Below are 24,791 nucleotides of genomic sequence, written 5' to 3' on the forward strand. Positions count from 1 at the left end.
AGTACCAGAGTTTCCCCCTAAGTAACAGGCTTGGCTCCTCTGCAGGATACCCCATCCCTAAAGGCTAGTCTCAATAACCAGCAGCTAATAAAGTCCAAAATTAGAAAAAGGCTAATTGTAACTTAATGAGCCTTAGTTACTTAAGATGGCCGGCCATGCACATTAACATTATCTTTCCAACCATCCAACTAGTTGGTAGGTTGGAAGGAAATTCTGGTAATGTATGGGAGCAAATGCCAATTGACCATTTGCTTCCAAATGCTGGAAAACAGACTAAGGGCCATATTCAATTTGGGGCAAAAAGTCAGTTGCTGGACTTTTCGCAGTTATCGGAGGTTTTGGCTGCGATAAAGTATCGCGCTCGTCCCCGCGATTCCCCGTATTCAAAATCAAATCAACGAAAACGGGACTCGGCGAAAAGGAAATCAGCGAAAAGTCCTGTCATTTTTGGGGAAATCAGCCTGACACCCCCCAAAAAATGCTCTGACATGGGGTTTCACTATGGGTAGCCCCGAATAGCCCTGCTAAAGGTATTTGGGGTCTTTAAATGGTCTCAATAGGTGCTATATAGAGTCTTTGGTAAAGTGATGAAGAATAGCATTTAGCAACTTTTTTTTTTGAAAAATAAGTAGTCCCTTCAAATTTGGGGTACTTGAAAATGGGTACTAGCATATGTTAACGTGGCTAATGTGATTTTTTAAAAATCGTGAAAAAGCCGCAACCACCTTGCAATAAAAACACCTTGGGCATACTTGGGGATCCCCCCTAAGTCTATTTCGCTAGTTTAGAAGTTTGTCCCCCATTTTTTGGGGGGTATCCAGTGGTACTTTTAAATTTTTTTTACACAGAATACCTTTGTGAGTCTGTCCAAGGGGTGCAGGGTGGTTTTTGGAAGCCTGCACCCCAAATCCCCAATTCTGCACTGGTTCTCGCCACCTATTCATAGGTGATACTTTATCGCAGGGTATGATACATTTACTTTTCGCACCGGCGAAAAGTCTGACAAACTGAATACAGGGATAACTCAAAATCGGCGAAAATGACATCATCGGCGAAAACGGTTAATCAGACAAATTGGTGTAATCTGTTTCTTTTTTCAGTTTTCCAGCGTTTGGGGGAAATGGGCGATTGTCATTTGCTCCCAACATTCCTTGCAACCAGCCAACTAGTTGAGTTGTTGGCAAGATGATCTTCAGGTATGGCCAGCTTTAGACTTTTGAACAGGAGGATACCCAGTTACTCCAATAGTACAAATACAATACAAATTATTAGAGTCTCCACTCCACTCTCTGCTTTAGTTACAAACAAATTTTTGTCTTATAAAACAAGCACAATATTAAAAGTAAGTCATGCTCAACTAGGTTTAAGGACTGTACAGTACAGCATGACATGCATGTGCCTATTTTGTATAGGAACACAAGAAATACTTATTTTTAATTACCATCAGCCAATATGTGTAGAAGCTTGCAAAAGCAGGACAAGACAAACTAAATGTAATTAGAACACAGAACATAGACTTGGGGCCTGATTCAGCACAGGACGGAATTGCAAAGTTGCATGCAAGCGGTTTTGCAATTCTGTCCTTGCAATTATGGTAATGCTGCAGGAGTCATCATGCCTCCTGCATGCATTACTTATCCAAGCTGCGTCCAAGGACGCAGCATCGGATAATCTGCAATAACATCGGCCAGCTAAGTGACCCGTGGGGTCACGCAACCCGGCCACAAGCAGATACAACAAAGAGGCCAGGAAATTTCCCTACCCCCCTCCCCAACGACACGCTTTCATTACGGTTGCCGCAACCTCCCACCCACAAACAGCAGCAGACTGTCCATCGCTGACAGCCTGCTGCAGTACAGGTCTGACGCAGATTCCCGACCTAGCGTGCATTGCTGAATAAGGCCCTTGGTCTGGCCAGGGGTCAGGGCAGACAGCACAGTATTGGAAGGTACGGGACAATGAAAACAAAATGTTAATCAGAAAACAAGCCAAAGAATGAAATTAGCAGAGAGATAAATCTCTAATCAGCAGTGGCTAGCTAGACCTGCTGACCGCCATCCTCAGCATATATTCACCAGCCTTTAGTTGCTCTCAATTGGTATGGCTACTGACTGGGGTTTATGCACCTCAGTGTGTGTGCCACAGGTCACGCGAACATACACTTATCGTACTCGGTCACAGACTGCAAGTATTATAGACATCAAGGTTGTTCCTTGCTAAGGTGAAACTTTGGATATACACTCTTAAGCTGCGTACACACTAAACAACGCTGTGTACCCAGCAATGCAACCGGCGACCCCCCACAGACGGGTCGACATATCGGGCGGCCGGTACACATTAGACAACCCGGTGCCTGACCGTCTGATAAGTCGGCCCCTATCGCATCCCGCTGCACGGAGTCGTCAGCCGCATCACCAGGTTGACCTGACGACGCGGCTGACGACACCACGGGAGCACGCACCGCACGACATAGTGGGTACACTCTAGACAATTTTAAGGATTTGTCGTTCCAATCGGGCAAATCGCTCAAAAAAATAGTCTAGTGTGTACCCAAAATCTATAGCCACTCAACAAACCTTGCCATATGTATTTATGTTCCTTCTGTTACTGTGGGATATTTGCATTCTAGAAAGATAACCATGTATAATCTGTCAATCGAGTTCCCTAACTGCATCTCCTGCGTTTCAGTGACAGTACAACCAAAATGCAAATTGAGGAATTCTTAATGACCCACATTCCAAGTAGACATCCATAGAACACAAATCCTGTTTTAATTTGCGTTTTAATATTTAAATTAATTAAAACGTCAAAGTAATTTTGTTCTAGTTGAAAATACTTTATGACTATCTTACATGATGAACTACATAATAAATGTCTAATTGGCCAGCTCATCATTGGCGCGGTTAACCAAATTAGCGTTCCCGCTAGGCTGTTTTAGCGGGGCGCTGCACCCTGCCCTCCTTCTGGAGGGCAAAAAGCACCCTGCCCTCCAGAAGTAGAGCAAAAAGTGCCCTGCCCTCACAGCCTGCGGGTGCAGTCTTCACCCGCGGGTCGCAGTGTCCTGCGGGTGGAGAAATGCGCGGGACGTGGTCCCCGCCGAAGAATAGACGCATGAGCCCGGCATCTATTCTCTGTCTGCAGCGCTTGGGCGCTGCCTGGCGAGTCCGTAAGTGCCGGCCACGCCCCCAAGAGTGTCGAAAAGGGCCCGCGTCTTATAGTCATGCCCCCTTTTCAATGGCTACGCCCCCTTTTCGGGCGCGCGCGCACAAAGGTGCCCTCTCTGGCTCTGGCGCACTGCAAGCCGCCGGAGCTAGAATGAACACTACCAAATTTATTTTTCAAACTAGGTTGCTGGACTGAACACTCTCCAAATCTACACAAGATGGCATTTAGTAATAAGGCAGGATGAACAGAAGTAGATTAAGAAAAAAATATCAAAAACACAACTTTTTTTTTATCAAAAACATTTTTAATAAAAATATATATTTTATATTATCAGTTGTACACAAACATTTTATACCTGGAAAAGCAGTTTATATTGGAAAAGAATGTAAAAAATTGGTGATTTGTTGTTAAGGGTGCTCATCAATTTTGCAATCAGTTTTAACTAAAACCGATATCATTAAAAGGGGGTTTCAACCTTACATAGTATTGTTGCCAAATCGCCTGATTATAACAAAAGGACTTTGGTGTGCATTTCCTGGAAGGTAAAGAGATGTCCACCTTCAGATGACTAAGTTATTGGCTTGTGATAATATTGTGTGTTATATTAAATATATTGTTTTCATCTGCGCCTTCTTTTTTATGTATATTACTTGGCATTGTTTAGTTTTGTTGCCCTTGGTTATGTCACAGATCAGTACACTCTCCATATAGATGTATCCTAGGCAGGCAGCAGAGCACAACGGTGAGAAATGAAAAACTACTGTTTCTCAACAGCTTAGATAGATTAAAATGCACATAAGTAAGCCAGAAATATCAAATCAATAGAAGAAGTTGCAGAAGGGCATATGTGAGCCAATTAATTACAGTCTTCTGAAAGTTGAAAGCACCTTCAATCATTGGAGACTGCAATTTTGGGTTATCATAAAGAAGAAACAAATAAGAAAATTATATAAACTTTAATTTCTATTCAAGTTTTGTAATGCAAAATAGCAGCTACTACGTCAATGGTGTCCCAAAGGCCTATCACATACACACACTAGTTACTATTGTTTTCTTCAAGTATTTTGTAGGTGGCCTTTCAGTCTGCATTTGGCTTTCCATAGAAGTAGTATTTACTATGGCTGTATCTATGGTCTGGAATCATATTTGTACCCAAAGCAACTGAATTATATTCCTTTATGAACAAATAAGCCATAGTTAACAGAGAAAATTACTCTCCAAATGACAGTAAGCATTTGCATTAAACTATAATTAAAAATTTGTAAAGAAACTATATTTCATAAGTATTGTAACATTTAAAAAAGTGACAGGTACACGATATGAGGACATTACGTAGAGAGGATGAATGGCAGAGCTTCGATAAGGCAAAGTGTCTTCACAGTTCCTAAATAATACAATTTAGTTTAATTACAGTACCTTAAAGAGTCATAGGGCACGAGTCAATTAAATGCGAAGTGAATAGCGCCGGGAATGAGATCCCGGAGCCATTTAATTCTGCGAGAAGTTAGGTCGGGGAAGGGTCGTTCTCGCGCCTTAAACAGGGTGTTTAGGCATTCTCCGACTAAACTTCCCGGCGCGATGGGCAGAAAACAGCATTACGGCCGGACTTTAGTCAGATTTCTGCTCGCATCCCTGGTGGGATGCGAGAAGAAATCCTAGTCGGGATTAGCAGCGCATATAAATTGAAAAGCTCCGGAAGCTGATTCCCGGCGCTATTCACTTCATGTAGAATAGAATCATGCCCATAGCATTTTTGAATTGTAAAATCCTTAGAAAGAAATATCCCACATCTTGTGTCACAATATGGACACGTCACAAGCACTGAGCTAAGCCTATTGCCAAACATTTTACATATTTATTTATATTTTGATAAATACTTTGGAGGTCTGAAATTTTGTAGAATAATTACTGTAAGAAACAAAATAATAATAAAACTACACAGCATAAAAGGCAAAGAGGCTGTTGAGAAACAAACAATAAAAATACCAAAACAATAGCCCTATTAAGTTTACTTTGGGAACTTTAAATCTTTGGTTAAGAAAAAAAAATAAAAGGAAATAAATTATTGCTATCAGTACATCTGCAGTCAAGAAAACAAACATCTATGGTATCAACATGATATATGGGACACTTGACATATTATAGGTAGTAGCATATCCGTTCATGCTACAGTCTATTCAGCGGGCTGGATTTTTGCATAGTAGCACAAAAAGTGCAGAGTTTACATTTTTGAAGGTAAACAGTTTAGTGCATATCTGTTGGCTTTGCCCACAAGCCAAGAACAGAGATGTCCAGCAACTTGTACAGTCTGTGTTCCACTGCCTCTTGTACAGTAACAAAGCTCGGATCCCTCCTGAGCAGCTGGTATCAACATCTGTGCAGACTCCAAGACCAGATAAAAGTGAGAAGTAAATCTCATGGCTTATTTGCAAGGGAAATTCCATGGAGTCTCAGTTGTACAGAGACCTGATAGGGTGTTGAAGTGGTTGTCGAACATCAGAGTAGATTTCTTCACCACCTTCATTATCCATATCACTCTCATCCCCAAACAGTTCCTCCTCCAAGAAAGAGCCTCCAATGCCATATTCATGTTCATGAATAGAAATCTCATTAGGGTTCAGGTGAGATGAACCTTCAACAAAACCAGCAAACCTGGAGATTATAAATACCAGAGCAAATAGTTATGATTAAAAATATACAGTGTTGCATAAATTAATTGGAACACAGCAAGGTTTTTTTTTTTGTTGTTGTTGTTTTAACTGTGGAGGCTAGACAGATAACACACATCAATGACTATTGGAGTCTGTAAATCTAGTGTTTCACGGCTGCTTAAAACATCCCAAAATCTTAAAAAGTATTAATTTTGGAAAGTGTTACTCTTTCAGATAAAACAAGCAAGAAACTTAACAGCTGATGGTAATAGTTATTCATTCTTAAACAGTGCAGCACAGACTACTAGAAGATCTGCAAGAAGCCCATAAAGTGAATGCAGCCAATAGTGGTCAAATCAATTATTCATACTGTGTAAACAATTTTTAAAAAAGAAACTCTACAAAATTATAAACTTAGATGATTTATTTTCTAAATGATCCATGGCTGCCTAGATTTCCAATAATAATTACACACCCCAAACTTTAGGAGTGTCTTTTGGCTGTGTGCATGAGATCAGGGATAATAGCAGACTCCAGATCCATATTAGTTTCTTACTGCTCTCCTGTGCTTGTGGAACTGAATAGATGATGCCAGACCTGACTTTTGCGCATAAATGACGCTAGACTTGTGCAGAAGACTCTCTGGCTTGGAAAGCAGGAGATTTTAAATTTGAAGCTATCAGAACTTCAGAATTGCACCTAAAGTAGCAGATTTAAGTGCCCTCGATAACTAGCCCTGTCCTCGGATCAACAACAACAGAAGGTAGACCCTTGATATTTAAAAAAGAAAAGAAAACCATCACAGAACCTTAAAAGGAGTTGGTAGCATATAGTAAAAGCATAGTGCTCGTTGCTGAAAGTTGCCTACAATTATCAGGTACAGGTGTGCCCTTGCTCATCTAGCCTCAATACGCAGTGCAGATGCATTTTCGGCGCTAGCAGAGTTTCACAGGAACAAACGCGCGGAGAGAGGCTGTTTGGGGTGACTGCAGCAAAGACGAGTACACATCAGTATAAGTCATCAGGTAGGGGAGCACGAGCATGATTATCTTCCAAATTAGTATAGCAGCTGATTAAAAAAATATATAAAATAAGACAAGCAGAATTCCAAATATGTAAAATATTAGTTAAACAGGAACAATGCAGAAAAAAACAATTGTTCACATCCCAATACCAATTATATATTTATAAATGTGACATTGCAGATACAAAGAGGATATAATAAAAAGAAATGTATGAGTAGACTAAACCACTACAGGAAGAAAAAGCCTTTAAGTCTAGAATCTTGACCCATGAATGGGAGGATTTCAAAAGAGAAAGTAGTCTTGTAAAACAAGCTCATGTCTTTACGCAACATAAAATGATGCAGCTGAAAGACATGCAGGAACTCCCCAATAAAACATCAATTTAGGTAACACAGGTTTTGTGGTGGGACTATAATCCATTATGAAGTGTAAAGATCTTCCTTTGGCTTCCAGGAATCAAGGATGAACCTTCTAGTCTTGGTAATCCTATATCAAAAACAAAGCCAAGGTAGGAAATCGGAACCTTAGGATAGTATCTGTCATCCTTGGGACAGAGACTTCTTTTGCCTGTGGATTGGGACCAATGCTGATAGACGGAGCCTCAGTTTCTCTATCCTTAACTGGCCCAAATCAGGTGTTTTAACAGGCAGAGGCCTAGCATCAGAGAAGATCTGAATTAAACTGTAAAGTACCATTAAAATGTTTAAAGTTAAGAAGTTACAAAGCCTCATTTGCAAACAACTTAATCATTGTAGATGCCAGTAATGCACGCAAAAATGGTCCATTTAATGGGCGTGGTATGAGTGTGTTGCAGGCCTGTCAGTGAAAGCGACTGTATACACATACACACAGATGAAAACATAGCGGCCATAGTCAAACAGAGAAACTACACCTGCCATAGGGCTAGTGAAAATATGCGACCACTGGTGACATCTAAAGACGCACAGACGGTGTTACAGTGTACATAGACGCTTGAAGTGGGCCTCTCAGTTCTTGCACATTCAGATGCAGGCTTATACACCAGGGGAAAGGCTGATTCTTGCATTTGCATATGGCAATAGACACAAGATCAGGCCCTTAAGGAGCTTTAAAGGCGCGTATCCATTAGACGAGAAAAATGAGCGATTACGACATCGTTATATCATTCATTAATCGTGCAGTAAAATGCCTAAACGACCAGCGATACGCGTTCCCGCTGGTCGCGGTTGGCATCTGTCATTGCCTGAACATGTCGACAGGTTGTGGATGTTCGGGGATGAGGGAGGGTGCCTGCACTGAATGACATATCGTTCAGTGTGGGCACATTACCCACTGCACAGGATGATGAACGATTGCACAATTACAATGTTGTAATGGTACAGCATTGTAATTGTACAGTTGTTCCACTCTTGTGTAGTGGATACTCACCCTAACACATGAACTAATGGTTCTAGATTAAGAAAGTTTCCATTCCCCCCTCACCTCCCCACTTTTCCCTTTAAACCATGATTTGCTAATTGAAATACAACTGTGACATTTGGAGTCCCCTAGAAAGACTACACTGTTCATTCGGAATCCGTGCAGGAATTTGCCTTCATTGGTCAGATTAAGGAATGCCTACAGCCATCATCTCTGCAAGGATCCCTTGCTAACAGGACTGTATGGACTATACCCTAAGGACTGGTAATATGCTCTGCTTAAGTGATAAATCTGGATTGAATTTATTACAACATAATATCTGTGCCTCAAATTGAGACTTATGATTGCACTGAGACTGCATTATTCAGAAATAAGTGATTAAATATTTAATCTATTTTCCATATTGTGCAGTTATGTATTTTTTTTTGCTTACAAATGATAGATACTTTTCAACCAATTGTACTTATTTTAAGAATAAAAACTCAATTCATTTTACCATCAAACCTCTAAACCTTTAGTGCGGTTACACCCTTTTTTCTTTATGATCTGCTAGCAGGACTGTGTTATAAACTGGAAGACCAATCATTTCACAGTAACTAAAAATAGTCAAATGAAGCTACATGTCTTTTGGGAAGAAAGGTAAAAATGTTAAAATGGGAAAGCTAAGCATTTACCTTTTTGGTGACTGGATCCGAGAAACTGCCCTCCATGCTTGAAAATCTGGGCTACTACAATATTCCCGCAATTCTTCTAGTGCTTTCCTAGTTTCCTCCTCGCCCTGCTTCCTGTACTCTTCCTCTGAGAGCAGACGTGGTGGCGTGGGCTTGCTTCTAGATTTAGCTATGGTTCTGAAATTTTAAACATAATAAAATGTTGTAGATTCCAGATTCCTCGACTTTCGTGCCTCAATGCACATCCCTTTATAGGAAATGAATCAGCACACCATTCGTATGCCTGATTATCTGATTATGTTCCGTCCTGATATGTATTATAATACTGGTTTCTTTATTGCCTGAAAACATTTACATGTAAAAATGCAATTAAATACACTTTAACATAACCTTTTACTATTTCAACTTTCATAAATATTGAGAACTATTCTCCCCAATAACTCCATTTCATGCAAATCCACCACAACTGCACAATCAGAATATGGACAGAAAATACAATGTTGTAGTTCTAAACAGCACCTCAATAGATCGTAGTGCTTACAGAATTATTTGGGGGAGGCCCATAAAGATGGTTGTCATGGAAGATTTATGAAAACTAAGTTTCCAATAACCCTTGTTACAGCATCATCAGAGATGACCATCATCAGCAAGGGACTGCTGCATCCCTCTCCCACCTCCAAGCCTAGTTACTATTAGCTACCATGTGTTTTGTACAGATATGCAGTCTGGTCCAGTTTACAGTTCTGCATAACTGCTCTACTGAAATATTGGCCTTTTTTTTACTCAGCCTGCAGAGGCTGTGTGCGGGAAATGGGTGCAGTGTAGGTAGTGTGTGCGTGGAGCGGGTGCAGGATTAGCGGCGGTAGTGTGTGTGTGTGGGTGCAGGGTTAGCAGCAGATGTGTAGGTAGTGTGCGGGGAGCGGTTGCAGGGTTAGGGGTAGTGCAGGTAGCAAGTGCATGGTTAGGGGTAGCATCTGTCCTGTGCCTGGCTGGTCCATGCAGTCTACAATGCAGGAGAAGAGACGGAGGAGCAGGACAGAGCTGCAGAAGGTAAGTAATTAAGGTCTGATTAAGCTAATTGGAAACCTTTAATTCCTTAATTAGTTAGTTGGGTGTCCAAAGGGTTCCAGAGCAAGTGGCAACAATTTCATATAACACAGCAGTTAATGCTGCTGACTGAACTCTCACAAGGTACTTACTGCATGCTTAAACTTACTTTAAAAAAAATATATAAAAATTGCCCTGCAAAGATGTATTCTAGATCAGCTCCTCATCCAAATGGGCTTGTATACATTGAATTGTCCATGGTTTACCTTAGATCAAATTTTGTGTCTTCCTGTAATTAATAAAATGTTACACTAGGGAGAGTCTGAACTTTTCTGAAGACTTCTATGGACTGTTCCATTTGTGGAGAATAATTGTTGGAAGTCATTCCTGATAGACTATGAACAAAAAAAAAAAGTTTCTATTCTTCAAATAAGAACTTTCAACTTGGAGTTTAGGACTTTGAATTTTCATCTTATTCAAACATTACACAGTACTGTAAAACACTAACCCAACTTTCTCCAAGTGAAGCTCTAGACTTCATTATAATGTGAAATGCCAGTGTATAGGAGAAAGCTGGCAGTTCCACTATAATATTTAAAGTTTGATTACCTGTGAGAACAAACCCAAATGAAGGCCTGCTTGCCAGTGGATCACTTCACCTGAACAGATTCAACAAAGTAATATCTAATCACAAAGGCGGCCCACAGTTTCAATTAAAGTAATGTGAAATCCTTCTTTGATTCTCCTTAATTTATTTTAATCCATGAAGGAGTTAATGTTTCACTATAGGTTCTGATTATAGCACTTGCTTTGATTACTAGAAATGACAAAGAATAGAGACCTCAGATATAGCTTACAGCAATACTTGTGTAAATACTAGTTGATGTTTTGGCAGAGCGGTGATAATTAGGACCTTATGATGAGTTGATCATAAGTGAGCCAAGCGGACACAAGTAAGGAAGACACAGAATGCTTCTCCACCTTAAGGGGTCTATTTACTAAGCAGTGAAAAGTGATAAGAAAGTGATAAGGTGCCAGCCAATCAGCTCCCAACTATCATCTCACAGGCTGTGTTTGAAAAATGACAGTTGGGAGCTGATTGGCTGGCACCTTATCACTTTTCACTCCTCCTAACACTGCTTAGTAAATAGACCGCCAAGTCTGAAAAGATGTAACTTTGCTTTAGGTAAAGCTCAGTGAGGGCATGACGAGACAACTGAGGCGAAAGAATAAAACGTGCCCGTTTGCACCTAGTATGCGGGCAAGTGAAAGTGCGTTCTAATGATAATGACGACTTGTACCAAAACCCAGCATAATAATAAGGGAAGTGCACAGCGGAAAATGCATTCAACACTGTATATGGCTGAATATACACATTTTTCATGCACGCAACGTACTAGTAGGACACACCCACTTTTACGTCTAAGTCAGCAATAAGCACCCACCTATTTTATAGGATGTATTCCAGTTGAAAACTAAAAGGAGATGGTCTGCCCACTACTGGGCTTCTGGGATCTCTGCCGGAATTTGTTTTCAAGTTTCGATATTGTAACCTTCCAATTAGTGGACTGTAGATCCATAACATAATAAACCTTATGCTTTTCTTAAAATTGGCTAGTAGGGTGCTCCCCCCGATCCAACCTTCAGGGATCTAATTCATACCTGTAACTGCAAGGTTTACCCAGAGTAATGAAATGGACTATTACCAGGCATACTTCAAAGCTGAACCCACTTTGCAGTACAGGGCAATTCTTAAGGCCCCTGTGTCAAACAGGAGACAGGATATGGACATCTTAGAAACCTTGAAAAGTTTTAGGGCATCACAGAAAGTAGCATCTTCCTGGCTAACTGAATACTTTTCTTAATGGATTTAGGCCACAAATACATCTAATGAAACTTCTTATAATAGCAGCGAATCAAAATAACTCTAGGCAACTAAATGATCAACATATAAAAAAGGACCCTATAGCTCAGATCCAAAGTCATTTAATCAGGAAGGTAGAACAGTAAAAGCAGAAAAACCCCAAAACCTCAGAGGACTGGTAGCTGCTCCTGGCACACTGCCTGCTACTTCATATGCCCATTTCTCCCTGCATTGTAAATCTAACCTCTGACCGGAGGATGACCAGACCAATTTTTATGTATTGAGTCAGCTCTACTGAGAGCAGATTTTAAATTTTTCTCACTTATCAAAGCAAATTCTATACATTTGGTGTTCTGAATGGATTTCTTTTGCCAAGATAATATGTATGAATTGGCGCCATACACCAGAGCATTTGCTCTTCAATCCACACTTCATAAGTTGGCTGAATGTAACTGCACACCAATGTGTAAATAACACAACTAAAACCTTAAGGGGCATATTCAATTGGGCATGTGGTTTAGCGAAGCAAAAACCTTGCACCCCTCGCGGCCAATTTTAGATTACCGCGGGCATGTGCGCTCCTGATACCCACGGTATCCAATTAAAAAAGTGATCACAGGGCTTCAGAGCTGAAAACCCTGCAGCGCATAAAAATAAATATAATCGGCAGGAGAGTGGCACTCACGGCACATCAAGGAGAAGAAATAGCACAAACACACAGTTTGTCTTCAACGTTTCATTCCATAATCAGAATTTAATCAGGAAGTATATACAATACAAAAGTCGCATCCTACCTTATACCCTCCACCCAGCGTGTGAGGCGACCTCCCGTGAACGTCACAGGCAGGCGCTCCCACATGACATCGCGTATCAATGTGATGCACTTCAGTGTTTACAGATACCAAAGTGACAAACACCATAGTTACATATACAAAGAATATATCATTAAATGGCAAATAAGGGCTACATAAGCCATCAATATAACATGTAAAGAAACAGGATATATGCATCTAGGAAACAAACCAGCGAAGGACAAAATCTTCACAAAATACACATCACAGATGCACGAATAAATGAACCTTAATATCATGATGTCAAACCATACCAAAAAATACAAACAAAACATCACAGGGTAAATGGTCAAATAGTATCCAACAAGACTACATAATATATTGCAAGATATAAAGAGAACATGATTGAACATTAACAAACACCGAGTCTTCTGACTTTACTTATATAAATAAAAACGTACCTGTCCGGGAGTCTCCACAGCTCCCGGTGGCGTCCCCTCCATGTTCTCCCCGGGAGAGGGGCTGTTGGGTGGCACAAGGGCTGCTGGGAGAAGTAGTTCTCCTAGCAGCCATTCCGGGGGGCATACTTAAACTTGGGACACATACACACCGTGGGTCACACACTCACACACCCACTTGACATACTCTACACTGCTGCAAGAGACCGGGTCCTGACGCTGGAGGGAGAAGACAGCTCTTCGGCAGGCGAGTAATTGCTGACTAATTATGCTAATTGGAAACTTCCAATTGCTTAATTAGTCATTAGGGGGGTGCTGTCAGGGTGCCAGAGCATTTCCCGAACATTTTTCCTATAATTATGGAAAAACTGGTCGTGCTCTGGAGGTGCGCAAAAAAATAAATAAATAAAATCAAAAAACCCTCTCCTAATTAAATAGCAAAAAACACGCATCTGCAGGCATAACACCGTGGGTGTGGGAATTTTACTTTTCTCACGCCCAATTGAATATGCCCCTAAGAACCGCAGTGTGCATACCACTGGATGCAAGATATGTCGGAGTGCCTAGTAACAAGAGCCCAGAGACCATGGGTAGATTGCAGGTACTGCTAAGTTATTGTGTTACACATATACCTCTACCACCATAAAGATTACTCTGTTGAGTAAATTTATGTTTGTTCACTTGTTTTATTAGTATTTCTCACCAGAGTAGTATAGATTACTACCTTGGAACCCATCATAACAATGCATGCCAATTGCATATTAACTAACTGCGCCTATTCAGTTCGGTTTCTGTTAAGATTAACGGCTTCATCATCTCTGGTAGGCATAATGGAAAATAAGAGTTATGGTAAGAACTTACCTTTGTTAAATCTCTTTCTTCGAAGTCCATAGGGTCCACAGGGAGACCTTGGGGTGTAGGTGATGGGAACCACTCCGGGCACCACGCAGTTAAAAGCTTTCAGCTCCCAGGAAGATTTGGATCCACTCTCCCTATACGCCGCCCCCGAGCCAGAGGCACCTCAGTTGGTTACCAGAAACATAGTCCATGTGAAGTCAGGTGCGTTCGGGCGGGTGTCCTGTGGACCCTATGAACTTCGAAGAAAGCGTTAAAGGAAAGCTCTTACCATAACTCATTTTCTTATTCAGGGTCCATAGGCTCCACAGGGAGACCTTGGGGATGTCCCAAAGCAGTCCTGTGTTCGGCTAGGTCCGGCGGGAGGTAGGGCGCCGGACCCAGAGTTAGGGTACTTTTGCGTGCAGCGTCCGAAAAGGGGGCGTGGCCAAAGAAAAGGGGCGTGTCTGTATGACGCGTCCCCTTTTTGTCACTCCTGGGGGCGTTCCCGGCACTAACGGACATACCGGGCAGCCCCCAAGCTCTGCAGTCACTGTGAATGGATGCCGCGTCCATTCACCGGCTGTGACCGCTGCGCCATCGTTTTGACCACCCGCGGGACACAGCGACCCGCGGGTGGAGGCAGAAATCAGGCATGGTGCGGCCCACTAAAACAGCCTAGCGGAACACTAGCAGTCCTTTAAAGGGTGGGGACGCTCCTGCGCTGAGAGGACAAGGTATCAAATGCATAGAACCTTAGAAAGGTCTGCACAGAAGACCACGTGGCCGCCTTACAAAGCTGTACAGCCGAGGCGCCATGGCGAGCTGCCCACGAGGGACCCACAGACCGAGTAGAATGAGCCTTAACAGAAGTCGGAACATGCAGGACTGCCTGCATGCAAGCTTCTGAGATAGTCATGCAAAGCCATCTAGCCAATGTTTGTTTATTGGCTGGCCATCCCTTCTTGTGAAATCCATAGAGCACAAACAAGGAGTCTGATTTCCGAACAGTACTGGTATGGTCCACATAAATCCTGAGGGCGCGGACCACACCCAATGAGGCCTCACCTGCCGAGAGTTCTGGTGATAGAAAAGACGATACTATAATATCCTGATTAATATGGAAACTAGAAACAACCTTAGGAAGGAACGCAGCGCGAGTACGAAGAACCGCCCTGTCCCGGTGAAATACCAGAAAAGGAGGACGACAGGAGAGAGCTCCCAATTCTGACACCTTTCTGGCAGATGCAATAGTCAGAAGAAAAAGAGTCCTAGCTGTTAACCACTTAAGTTCCACTGAATCTAGTGGTTCAAATGGAGGACCCTAAGAACTACTGCCAAATCCCAAGGAGCCACTGTGGGAACATAGGGAGTTTGAATCTGGAGGAAGGTGTGGATATCCGGAAGCAGAGCAATTCTATGTTGGAACCACACTGACAGTGCAGAGACATGCACTTTCGACGAGGCCAGGCGTAGGTCCAATCCAGCTTGAAGGAATGCCAGTATTCTGGAATACTGGAATGCCAGTATTCTGGAAATTCAAAACACCTGAGGGTCGTAATCTCTTGTACGAAACCACTGGAAATATGTATGCCACACTCTGTGGTAGATCCCGGCGGAGGCAGGTTTACGCGCTCTAAGCATCGTGTTGATGACAGAGCTAGAGAACTTAGGAGGGATGTCTGAAGAGCCACGCCGTCAAAAGACAGAAGATCCAGGTCCGGGTAAAGGCAAGGACCCTGAGACAACAGGTCGGGACGTTGAGGCAGCAGAAACGGAGTGTCGATGGAGAGACTCCGAAGATCTGAGCACCAATGACGTCTGGGCCAAGCTGGAGCCACCAGCAGGACAGTGCCTCCGTCTTGCTTGAACTTCTGAAGAACTAGAGGAAGCAGGGAGACTGGAGGAAATAGGTACGCAAAACGGAAGGTCCATTTTACCAGGCTTGCTTCGGCATCTCTTGTTCTGGACCCGTACACTGGAAACTTGTGATTGTGTCAGGAGGCCATGAGATTCACCTCTGGGAGAGCCCATATGTCCACTAGGAGTTGAAACACCTCTTGGTGAAGAGACCATTCCCCTGGATGCACGTCGTGATGGCTGAGGAAGTCAGCTTTCCAATTGTGAAATCCCGGAATGAACACTACAGATATAAGTACCTTCTGTGTCCAGAGAGTGGAGATTAGAATGGAGACAAAGTGATCACAATCTGTGCAGCCCATCAGCTAAGCGCCTCACCTGTCCAGGACAGAGTACACATCTTCACTGAACTCCGAACTCTCGCTGCTCCCTACAACAAATGCATAAAAGCCTTGAGGAAGAGCCAGAGCTCGAAACAGGTTGGCAGTGGAAAGGAGCTGTAAGCTGGAGTTGTGAATTGATTCCAGGGACCACGTTTACAGATGCTGGGTCGGGGAATGTCCGGACACCTTGATCCACAAGATTAACATCTACAAGCGTCTGAAATCTGGACTTCTGGCATAGCTTGCACTCCTATATCACTTTACTTTGAGTTGATTATTTTTAAAGGATAACATTTACCCATTTTCTGTGTGAAATAAATTTTGTTATACTGTATCACACGATTGGGAGTTTTTTTTTTTCTCCCATTTCCTATATATTGTTTTCACATGTATATTGAAGACTCCCCGTCCTGAAGGACGTAAAGAGGAATGTTCAAAGAAGGAGTACTGTGAAAAAACCTCTCTAGGGAAGTATTGCTGCAATATAGAACAATATAAAATATACTTTATATCCTGTTTAATTTACCAGATGAGTACAATTTTATGCGCCAAGTTCTCACCTAAAATATAATACTTGATTTGTTCACTTTGTTTTTGAGGGGTCAAAAACCATTAGGAGAACCAGGCTGCTGAAATTTAGGAGCGCCCAATAGTGTCCCCCTACGACTGTATATTAAACTGCCGATATAGCCGGTAGAGGAGATTCTGCCACGACAGAACGCGTGACACTTCTGACATTGCTGCCCGACTTCAAGTGCCTCCTTGATGGTTGATGTAAGCCACTGTGGTGGCGTTGTCGGACTGAACCTGCACAGGCTTTCGGTGAAGAATGTGCTTTGTCATCATGAGGGCCCTGTACACAGCCCGAAGTTCCAATATGTTGATGGGCAGGTATGCCTCTACCGTTGTCCACCAGCCATTAAAAGAGCGTGGACTGGTCACTGCGCCCCATCCCCGGAGACAGGCATCCGTTGTTAGGAGTATCCAGTCCGGGATCCAAAAGGGGCGACCCTTGGTTAGATGAGATGCCTGTAGCCACCAAGAGAGGGACAGACGCACCTCCGGAGAGAGTACTATCGTCTTAGCTCTGTTCCGGTGGGGTAAACTGTTCCACGTGGAGAGGATCAGCCCATGGGCCTGGAATGGAACCAAGCATATTCCACCATGTCGAATGTGGACACCATGGATCGCCGAGTGGACTGACACCCGGCGACTGTGGAGACATCTACGTACTCGCAGCTGCAGTGTGGAGATCTTTCTTTTCTGGAGTTAGAAAGATTCTCTGCTGGTGAGAGTCCAGAAGGGCTCCCAAAAAGAACCATCCTCTGAGGGAATTAGGGAGGACTTTTTCCAATTGATTAACCACCCGTGTGCTTGTAGACAAACAACTGTCAGTTGCAGATGGTAGTGAAGTACTTCTGGACAACTTGCCAACAAGAGGTAGTCGTCCAGATATAGAAGGAGCCGGACTCCGCAGGTGGGCTGCCATGACAGTCATCATTTTGGTAAATACCCTTGGAGCCGTGGATAGGCCAAAGAGCAGCGCCCAAAATTGGAAGTGTCGTTGCAGTATAGCAAACCGTAGAGAAAGCATTATGGGAACATGTAGATATACATCCTGAATGTCCAGTGATACCATGTAATCCCCAGGTTCCATAGCCAGTATGATGGATCGTAAGGTTTCCATCCTGAACCTGGGTACCCTGAGGAACTTGTTCAGAGATTTGAGGTTGAGAATAGGCCGATGGGACTCATTCAGTTTCTGAACCAGAAAGAGTAGAATAATATCCAGTCCCTCGTTGAGAGGCGGAACTGGTACAAGGCCTTGGTCTTGTCGGAAGGAGGCCCCGTGCAGAAAAATTGGTGGGGAGGCCTTCGAAGGAATGAGAGGGCGTACCCCTGAGAGACCACTTCTCTTACCCAAGAATCCTTGGTGGTTTGACACCAGCACTGGTCGAGCTGAAGAAGTCGGCCTCCCACTCTGGGGTCCCCCAGAGGGAGGCCCGCCCCGTCAGGCTGCAGGTCTATCTTCCGGTTTGTGCTCCAGGCCTGTTTCTTAGGCTTGGCCGTCTTCTTGGCAGCGGACTGCCTAGGGAAGGACTACCCTTTGGATTATACTTGGCTATGAAAGGACCGAAAGGAGGAGCTTCGAGACTTTGCAGGAGCAGATGCGGAGGGCAGAAATGCAGATTTGAATTTGGCCAACATGTCCACAATCTTGTCCAAGTCTGGACCAAACAAAATCTCCCAATATAAGGGTAAGGCCACCAGGCCTTTCTTAGAATTGGCAACAGTGCTTTAATAGCATAGCGACAGGGAAATGCGAGCAGACACGGTCGCAGCCGAGACCCTAGATGTCAGTAGACTAGCATCCAGAGCGGCATGGGTACAGGAATGTGTTCATTGCCCGTGTCAGTATCATATTGTGCGTCATTTACCCTGCAGACATGTCTGAGTACAAAGTAACCACGAGTATGTAAAAACACTAACACGGAGCCATATACTGGTCCTGCCTTATGCTTGGGTAAGCTGCAGGAACCTGTTGCCTAAATATGGCACAGTGCAGTACACAACAGTATGTGACAGACCTCACAAAGATTGTAAAATTATTATATATATATATATATATATATATATATATATATAGATAGATAGATAGATAGATAGATATACATACACACACCTACCTACCTACCTACCCAGTGTATAGTCGGGTATGAACCACCCCGACACCTGTATTGGGGCCTCTTGAGAGAAGAGCCATAAGCTGACAGATAGAAAAAAGACACAGATAGCTAGCGCTAGCACAAGTCACATACAATGCAGGAAAGACGCTACAAAGCAGCACTATACTCAACTACACAGACGCAGTGTCTGGTAGGAATAGAGCTATACGCTAACCCGGGGGAGAGGTATGCAGGGGGACCGAACCACACGCTGTCCTGGGAAAACTACGACTGCACATAGAAAATGGCTGCTGGAGACCTCAGAGGGGGCATGTCCAGAGGAGGAGAGCAGCTCAGGGAAGCCAGACCACAGTGGAAAGGCGCGCTGAGGGGAGGAGCTGCTTAAAAGGGGAAGCAGTCTCCCCTGGCCGGTTATTAACCCCTGAGACGTTGGTTTCCCACACCAATATGTCCCTGAGACTGGAGGTATCGACTGCCATTACACGCGGCGACCCGCCTTACCTGTCCCCTGATGTCCAGGTGCAGTCTGGGCCCTCTCCAGGGTCCCTGGCTAGCGCTGACCCCCGAAACGGCCGCCGAGATCCCCAGATCAGTACTGGCGTCGCTGCAGCGGAGAGGTGATGGATCGGCAGCGCAGACATCCTACGGACAGTCTGCTGCTGTGCGCTCTAGTCTTTGTAAAATAAAAGTTTAGGGGCTGATGAACAGCCCCCTGCAAAATGGTGACCCAACTACGGCCGTGCACCAACGAAACTGAGGTGCCTCTGGCTCGGGGTATAGGGAGAGTGGACCCAATGCATCCTGGGAGCTGAAAGCTTTAACTGCGTTGTGCCCGGATTGGTTCCCATCACCTACACCCCCAAGGTCTCCCTGTGGAGCCTATGGACCCTGAAGAAGAAAAAACAGTGATAAATTTAATCATTTACTTTTTAAACACCATGGCATCCATTCACAAATGGGATGTACTGAAGGAATACATGAAACATAGTGTGGACTACTTATAGTAAACAGTACAGGAGCAAATAATTGTAACAAAAATACTTTGCATTGAAAAATAGCTTGAAGGATAATCCTTTAAAATGGAGCATCCTCAGAAGTTCTAACATTCAGAAGAAAAAGTCTGATTAAAGTATGAAATAATGGTCAGCCTGCACAAATCAAAGTCCGAATACTGAGCCCTGTATGCCCAGGAGGTTGCCACAGCTCTTGTTACTTCTGGAACCTAAAGCTGGGTACACACTTACCAATCGTTGGCCCGATGTGTCCTGCCTGACGTTACAACTGGGTGGGTATTTACATGCAGCAAGTGTACAGGCGATCGGCTGACTGCCCTTACACACAGCACGATGTGCAGATATAGATGTCATCAGCTGTGCTGCACAACCAAAGCCATATATCTGAACGTCGTTAACAGACATATCGTCTGAACACAGATATGTCGGCCAGTATGTACCCAGCATTAGGTCCATTCAATTTGTAAGCCTTCATCCTTCATCAACCTTGAGAAGGTTAAACAGGAAGACCAAAAAGTTAGTGTTTTTCTGATTTCTTTTGTTCTGGACAGTTACATGGTAATTGCAATGACCAGATCAAAGTTATATACACCGATCAGCCATAACAATAAAACCACTGACAGAAGAAGTGATTATCTCGTTACAATGGCACCCGTCAAGGGGTGGGATATATTAGGCAGCAGGTGAACAGTCAGTTCTTGAATTTGAGGTGTTGGAAGCAGTATAAATGGGCAAGACTAAGGAACTAAATGACTTTGACAAGGACTTAATTGTGATGTCTAAATGACTTGTTCAGAGCATCACCAAAATGGCAGGTCTTGTGGGGTGTTCCCAGTATGCAGCGATTAGTACCTACCAAAAGTGGACAACTGGTAAATCTGCAAAAGGGTCATGGGCGCACAAGGCTCATTGATGTGCGTGGGGAGCAGAGGCTTGCCAGTCTGGTCCCATCCCAAAAAAAAGAGCTACAGTAGCAAAAATTGCTGAATTAGATAATGCTGGCTTGATAGAAAGGTGTCAGAACACACAGTGTATCGCAGCTCACTGCGTATGGGTCTGTGTAGCGGCAGTATGTTCACAGTGCCCATGCTGACCGTTAAAAACGTCTACATAGGCAAGTGAGCATCAGTACTTGTACATAGAGCTTTGGAAGAAGGTGGCCTGGTCTGAGAAATCAAGTTCTCTTTTGCATAATGTGGACGGCCGGTTGAATGCACGTCATTTACCTGGGGAAGAGATGTCACCAGGATGCACTATGGGAAGAAGGCAAATCAGTGAAGACAGTGTGATACTCTGGGCAATGTTCTGCTGGAATACCTTGGGTCCTGGTATTAATGTGGATGTTACGTTGGCACGTACCACCTACCTAAAGATTGTTGCAGACCAAGTACACCCCTTCATAGCACTGTGTTCCCTGATGGCAGTGGCCTCTTTCAGCAGGATAATGCATCCTGTCACAAAAATTGTTCAGGAATGGTTTGACGAACATGTGTTGACTTGGCCCCCAAATCTCAATCTGATTGAGCATCTGTGGGATGTGTTGGAAAAAAAAAGTCTGCGACATGGAGGCCCCATCTTGCAATTTACAGGACTTAAGGGTTCTGCTGCTAATGCCATGGTATCAGATACCGGAGGACACCATCAGGAGGTTTTATGGAGCCCTTGCCTCAACGGGTCAGAGCTGTAATGGTGGCACGAAGTGTCCAATATAATATTAAGCAGTTGATTAAAATGTTATGGCTAATGGTTGTAAAAAGAGAAAGAGAAGGCTGTATAATTTCAGGATTGATTTGAAAAGTAGAAACCCCCTTGGGTAAGAAATGCAGCGTTGTCAATAGAGATGGTAAAATAAAATAAAATAAAAATAATAAGCTCTCCCCACACCATAGTGTATGTAGTTCTTCCACTCAACGGGAAGATGTGACTGCTGCCAGAAACACCACCTTATTATTAGGCCTAGATCTTTTTACCGACTGGAAGAATAAGTTTATGTGATGCCAATCTGGTGTCCAGAAACACACTAAGGTGCTGATGCAGAGTTGATCACAATTCCATATGTGGAGCTTATCTTTGTTGTTTTAGCACTTTGCACGCTCTGGAACCAAGCGAATTCTGCTGCAGTACAGGCGATGCAAAGTTACACACATTTTAGTTACATCTCCACTTGCGACTGAAGGTTTAATTGTGCTGCGACGTTCTCATGTAGACCAAGTTCACTAAGGCGATTCCACAGAACTGCGGGCTCTGCAGAGCTGTGCATACATGTAAACATGCCTGTATTCAGATGGATCTTCCGCACCAAAGATACGGTGTCTTTTCCAAACATGTTCCTGTAAGAAATTCATAACCTGGGCTGCTCTGTCTCTATAAACATGTTCATATTAAAGAAAGGGCATCCATATAAGGAAGCAAGGAGTCCTGGTATAGTCTAAGAATGGCCATACGAAGAATGGCCATACGTACTATTAGAACTTTGGTAAATGTCTTCGGATAAGTGGATAGTCCAAATGAAAGACATCTATTGGAAATTGTATCCCAGCATGAAAAAGTTGAGAAATTTAGTATGTTGAGCAACAATGGGAATGTGGAGATCTATTAAATGTCACAACGCCGCCGAATACAGGTTACTCCTACCTGTTCCGGCGACGCTGGAATCCGGTTTGGTGTGCGACAGCGGGCGGGAGATCCCCGACACCCGCTGTCAGCTGCTCCTCTTCTCCCCCGGCAGCTGTGTGCAGGCGGCCGCGGCATCCTTAGAAGCGCGCGCGCGCCGCTCTGTTAAAGCATTTAAAGGGACAGGCACCAAAGTAGGGAAGCGCTGATTGGGGCTAGTTGAACTCTGACCTATAAAAGGAAGTTCCTGGGAGCACTCCAGTGCCAGAGTATAGGCTCCATTACCATACTCCAGCGTTCCTGTGCATATCCTGATTATTGGTTCTGATCCTTGGCGTGTTTTGTGACTCTGAATCTACCTGACCCCTGGTTCTACGTTGATATCTGGTTCTGACCTCGGCTATTCCCTGTGACCCGTTTACGTCTGCTCCCTGGTACCGCTTCATCCGTTTGGTTTTGACCCGGCTAAGTCGACTACGCTCAAGTCTCCTGTATACCGACTAAGTGCCAGCACCTGTATAGGGAAACCTAACCTGAGGGCCGCGACCTGTGTGTCGGCCGCAGCCAAGTCCATACCTTCTTGCGAGGGTCCCTGGTGAAAACCGTCGGCACATTAGACTCTGCGCCTCAGGAATAGGTCTAGCCAATTCCCTGAATACGGGTAGCATCCACTATCCGCCCGTGAGTTTGTGACATTAAAGCAATGAAGTCTCATTTCTCTACTGCATGGAGAATGGATTATACGGATTCCATGAGGAAATTACTTTCATATACAAATTGATTGAGTGGACTCAAAGAACTGTTCGGAAGCCCCTTCATGTTTGTTCTATCAACTAAGAAAAGCTTGGGATGCTACGATATCACAGGGACAGGAGATACAGTATTGCTACTTTTCCAGTATAGGGTCGCATTCAATTAGAAGTGAAAAGCAGAGGTCCGCCAAAAAGTATAGCTGATTGCGACTTTTTGCCAGTCGGAAACATCTCTGTATTCAATTCCAAATACTTTTCGCGTACACGGAAAGTCAATGCAATGTCAGCGTTCCCGCTAGGCTGTTTTGGCGGGGCGCGGCGCCCTGCCCTCCTTCTGGAGGGCAAAAAGCACCCTGCCCTCCTTCTGGAGGGCAAAAAGCGCCCTGCCCTCACAGCCTGCGGGAGCCGTTCTCACCAGCGGGACGCAGTGTCCCGCGGGTGGAGAAACATGCGGTGACCCTGTCACCGCCGGAGAATAGACGCCGGGCGCATGCGCCCGGCATCTAGTCTCCCTGTCTGCAGGGCTTGGGGGCTGCCCGGCGTGTCCGTAAGTGCCGGGCACGCCCCCAAGAGTGACGAAAAGGGGACGCGTCTTATAGACACGCCCCCTTTTCCGATGACCACGCCCCCTTCTCGGTCGCGCGCGCGCGCGCTGAAGGCGCGCACACGGGCATGCCCTCTCTAGATCCGGCGCCCTGCCTCCCGCCGGAGCTAGAGGGAACACTACAATGTAATAGGCGAAAAAGGATTCTCCTCTGAATAGCAGGGTGCAAAGGTGGGGAAACCTCTCAAAAAAGGCTAACAGCGTCAAAAAAATCCCCAAAAAAGGACCACCCCAAAAAAGTGGGGGTACAAGCATAAAAAGTAGCGAAATAGACTTATTGGGGGTATGCAAGTATGGGTAAGGTGTTTTTGGGATTGCAGGTGTTTGCAACAGGTGCGTTTTTCAAAAGTTCACTTTAGCGACTTTAAAATATGCTAGCACCCCTTTTTCAGGCACCCCAAATTTGCCAGGACTACTTATTTTTTCTTAAAAATACTGCTTTATACCATTCTTCACCACTTGTGCAAAGATGCTAATTAGAGGCTATTGCACCAATTTAAAGTACCCCACACAGTTTTATTAGGGCCAATCGGGCACTACTACATTTCTGCAGCCTTTTTTTTTTCTTGGGGAGGGGGGGGGGGGGGGGGGAGAAAGAGTATGAGTTCAGGCTGATCTCCCAGATTCTGACACCACTTTCCACCTGTTCTGACTGCGCGTGTCGCCGCTTCAGTCTTTTGGAATTGAAGACAGCAAATAGCGGGGACGCGCAAGATAAGTTTCTGTGGCCAAAGACGCGATGTAGGCGAAAAGTCCGGCAGGCAGAACCTTATCACGGGTGCGAAACAAACTGAATACCGCCCATAGCCTGTATACTGCTCTGTAATGACTAAAAGTTCCACTAGAGGACAGAACATGGTATTATTGGAATAATTGAATTCTATCTTGTACAAATTGAACTTGAGATGTGAGAATCCATTTTACATATATTTTAAAACACTGTCACCTAAAATATTCTGTGGTGGCTGGCTGTCA

At 44.1% G+C, this 24,791-nt stretch overlaps 1 protein-coding gene across 2 annotated transcripts in view; it reads right to left on the minus strand.

The window, feature by feature from the left end:
• Positions 1–24,791, minus strand: part of NEMP1 (nuclear envelope integral membrane protein 1) — a 69,838-nt gene that overhangs the window by 15,936 nt on the left and 29,111 nt on the right. The window contains exons 8-9 of one of the 2 annotated variants that reach the window (XM_088473200.1): positions 8,914–9,087; positions 3,502–5,817 (exon numbers count right to left, since the gene is read on the minus strand). In XM_088473200.1, coding sequence (XP_088329326.1) covers positions 5,616–5,817; positions 8,914–9,087 — 376 coding nt within the window. In that variant the 3' untranslated portion in view covers positions 3,502–5,615. Of the gene's footprint in view, positions 1–3,501; positions 5,818–8,913; positions 9,088–24,791 lie in introns of those variants that run through there. The other variant, XM_088473201.1, reaches the window with a different exon arrangement.

Source organism: Taudactylus pleione, unplaced genomic scaffold (assembly GCF_031769625.1).
Source record: "Taudactylus pleione unplaced genomic scaffold, aTauple2 ptg000130l, whole genome shotgun sequence".
NCBI classification, from domain to species: Eukaryota; Metazoa; Chordata; class Amphibia; order Anura; family Myobatrachidae; genus Taudactylus; species Taudactylus pleione.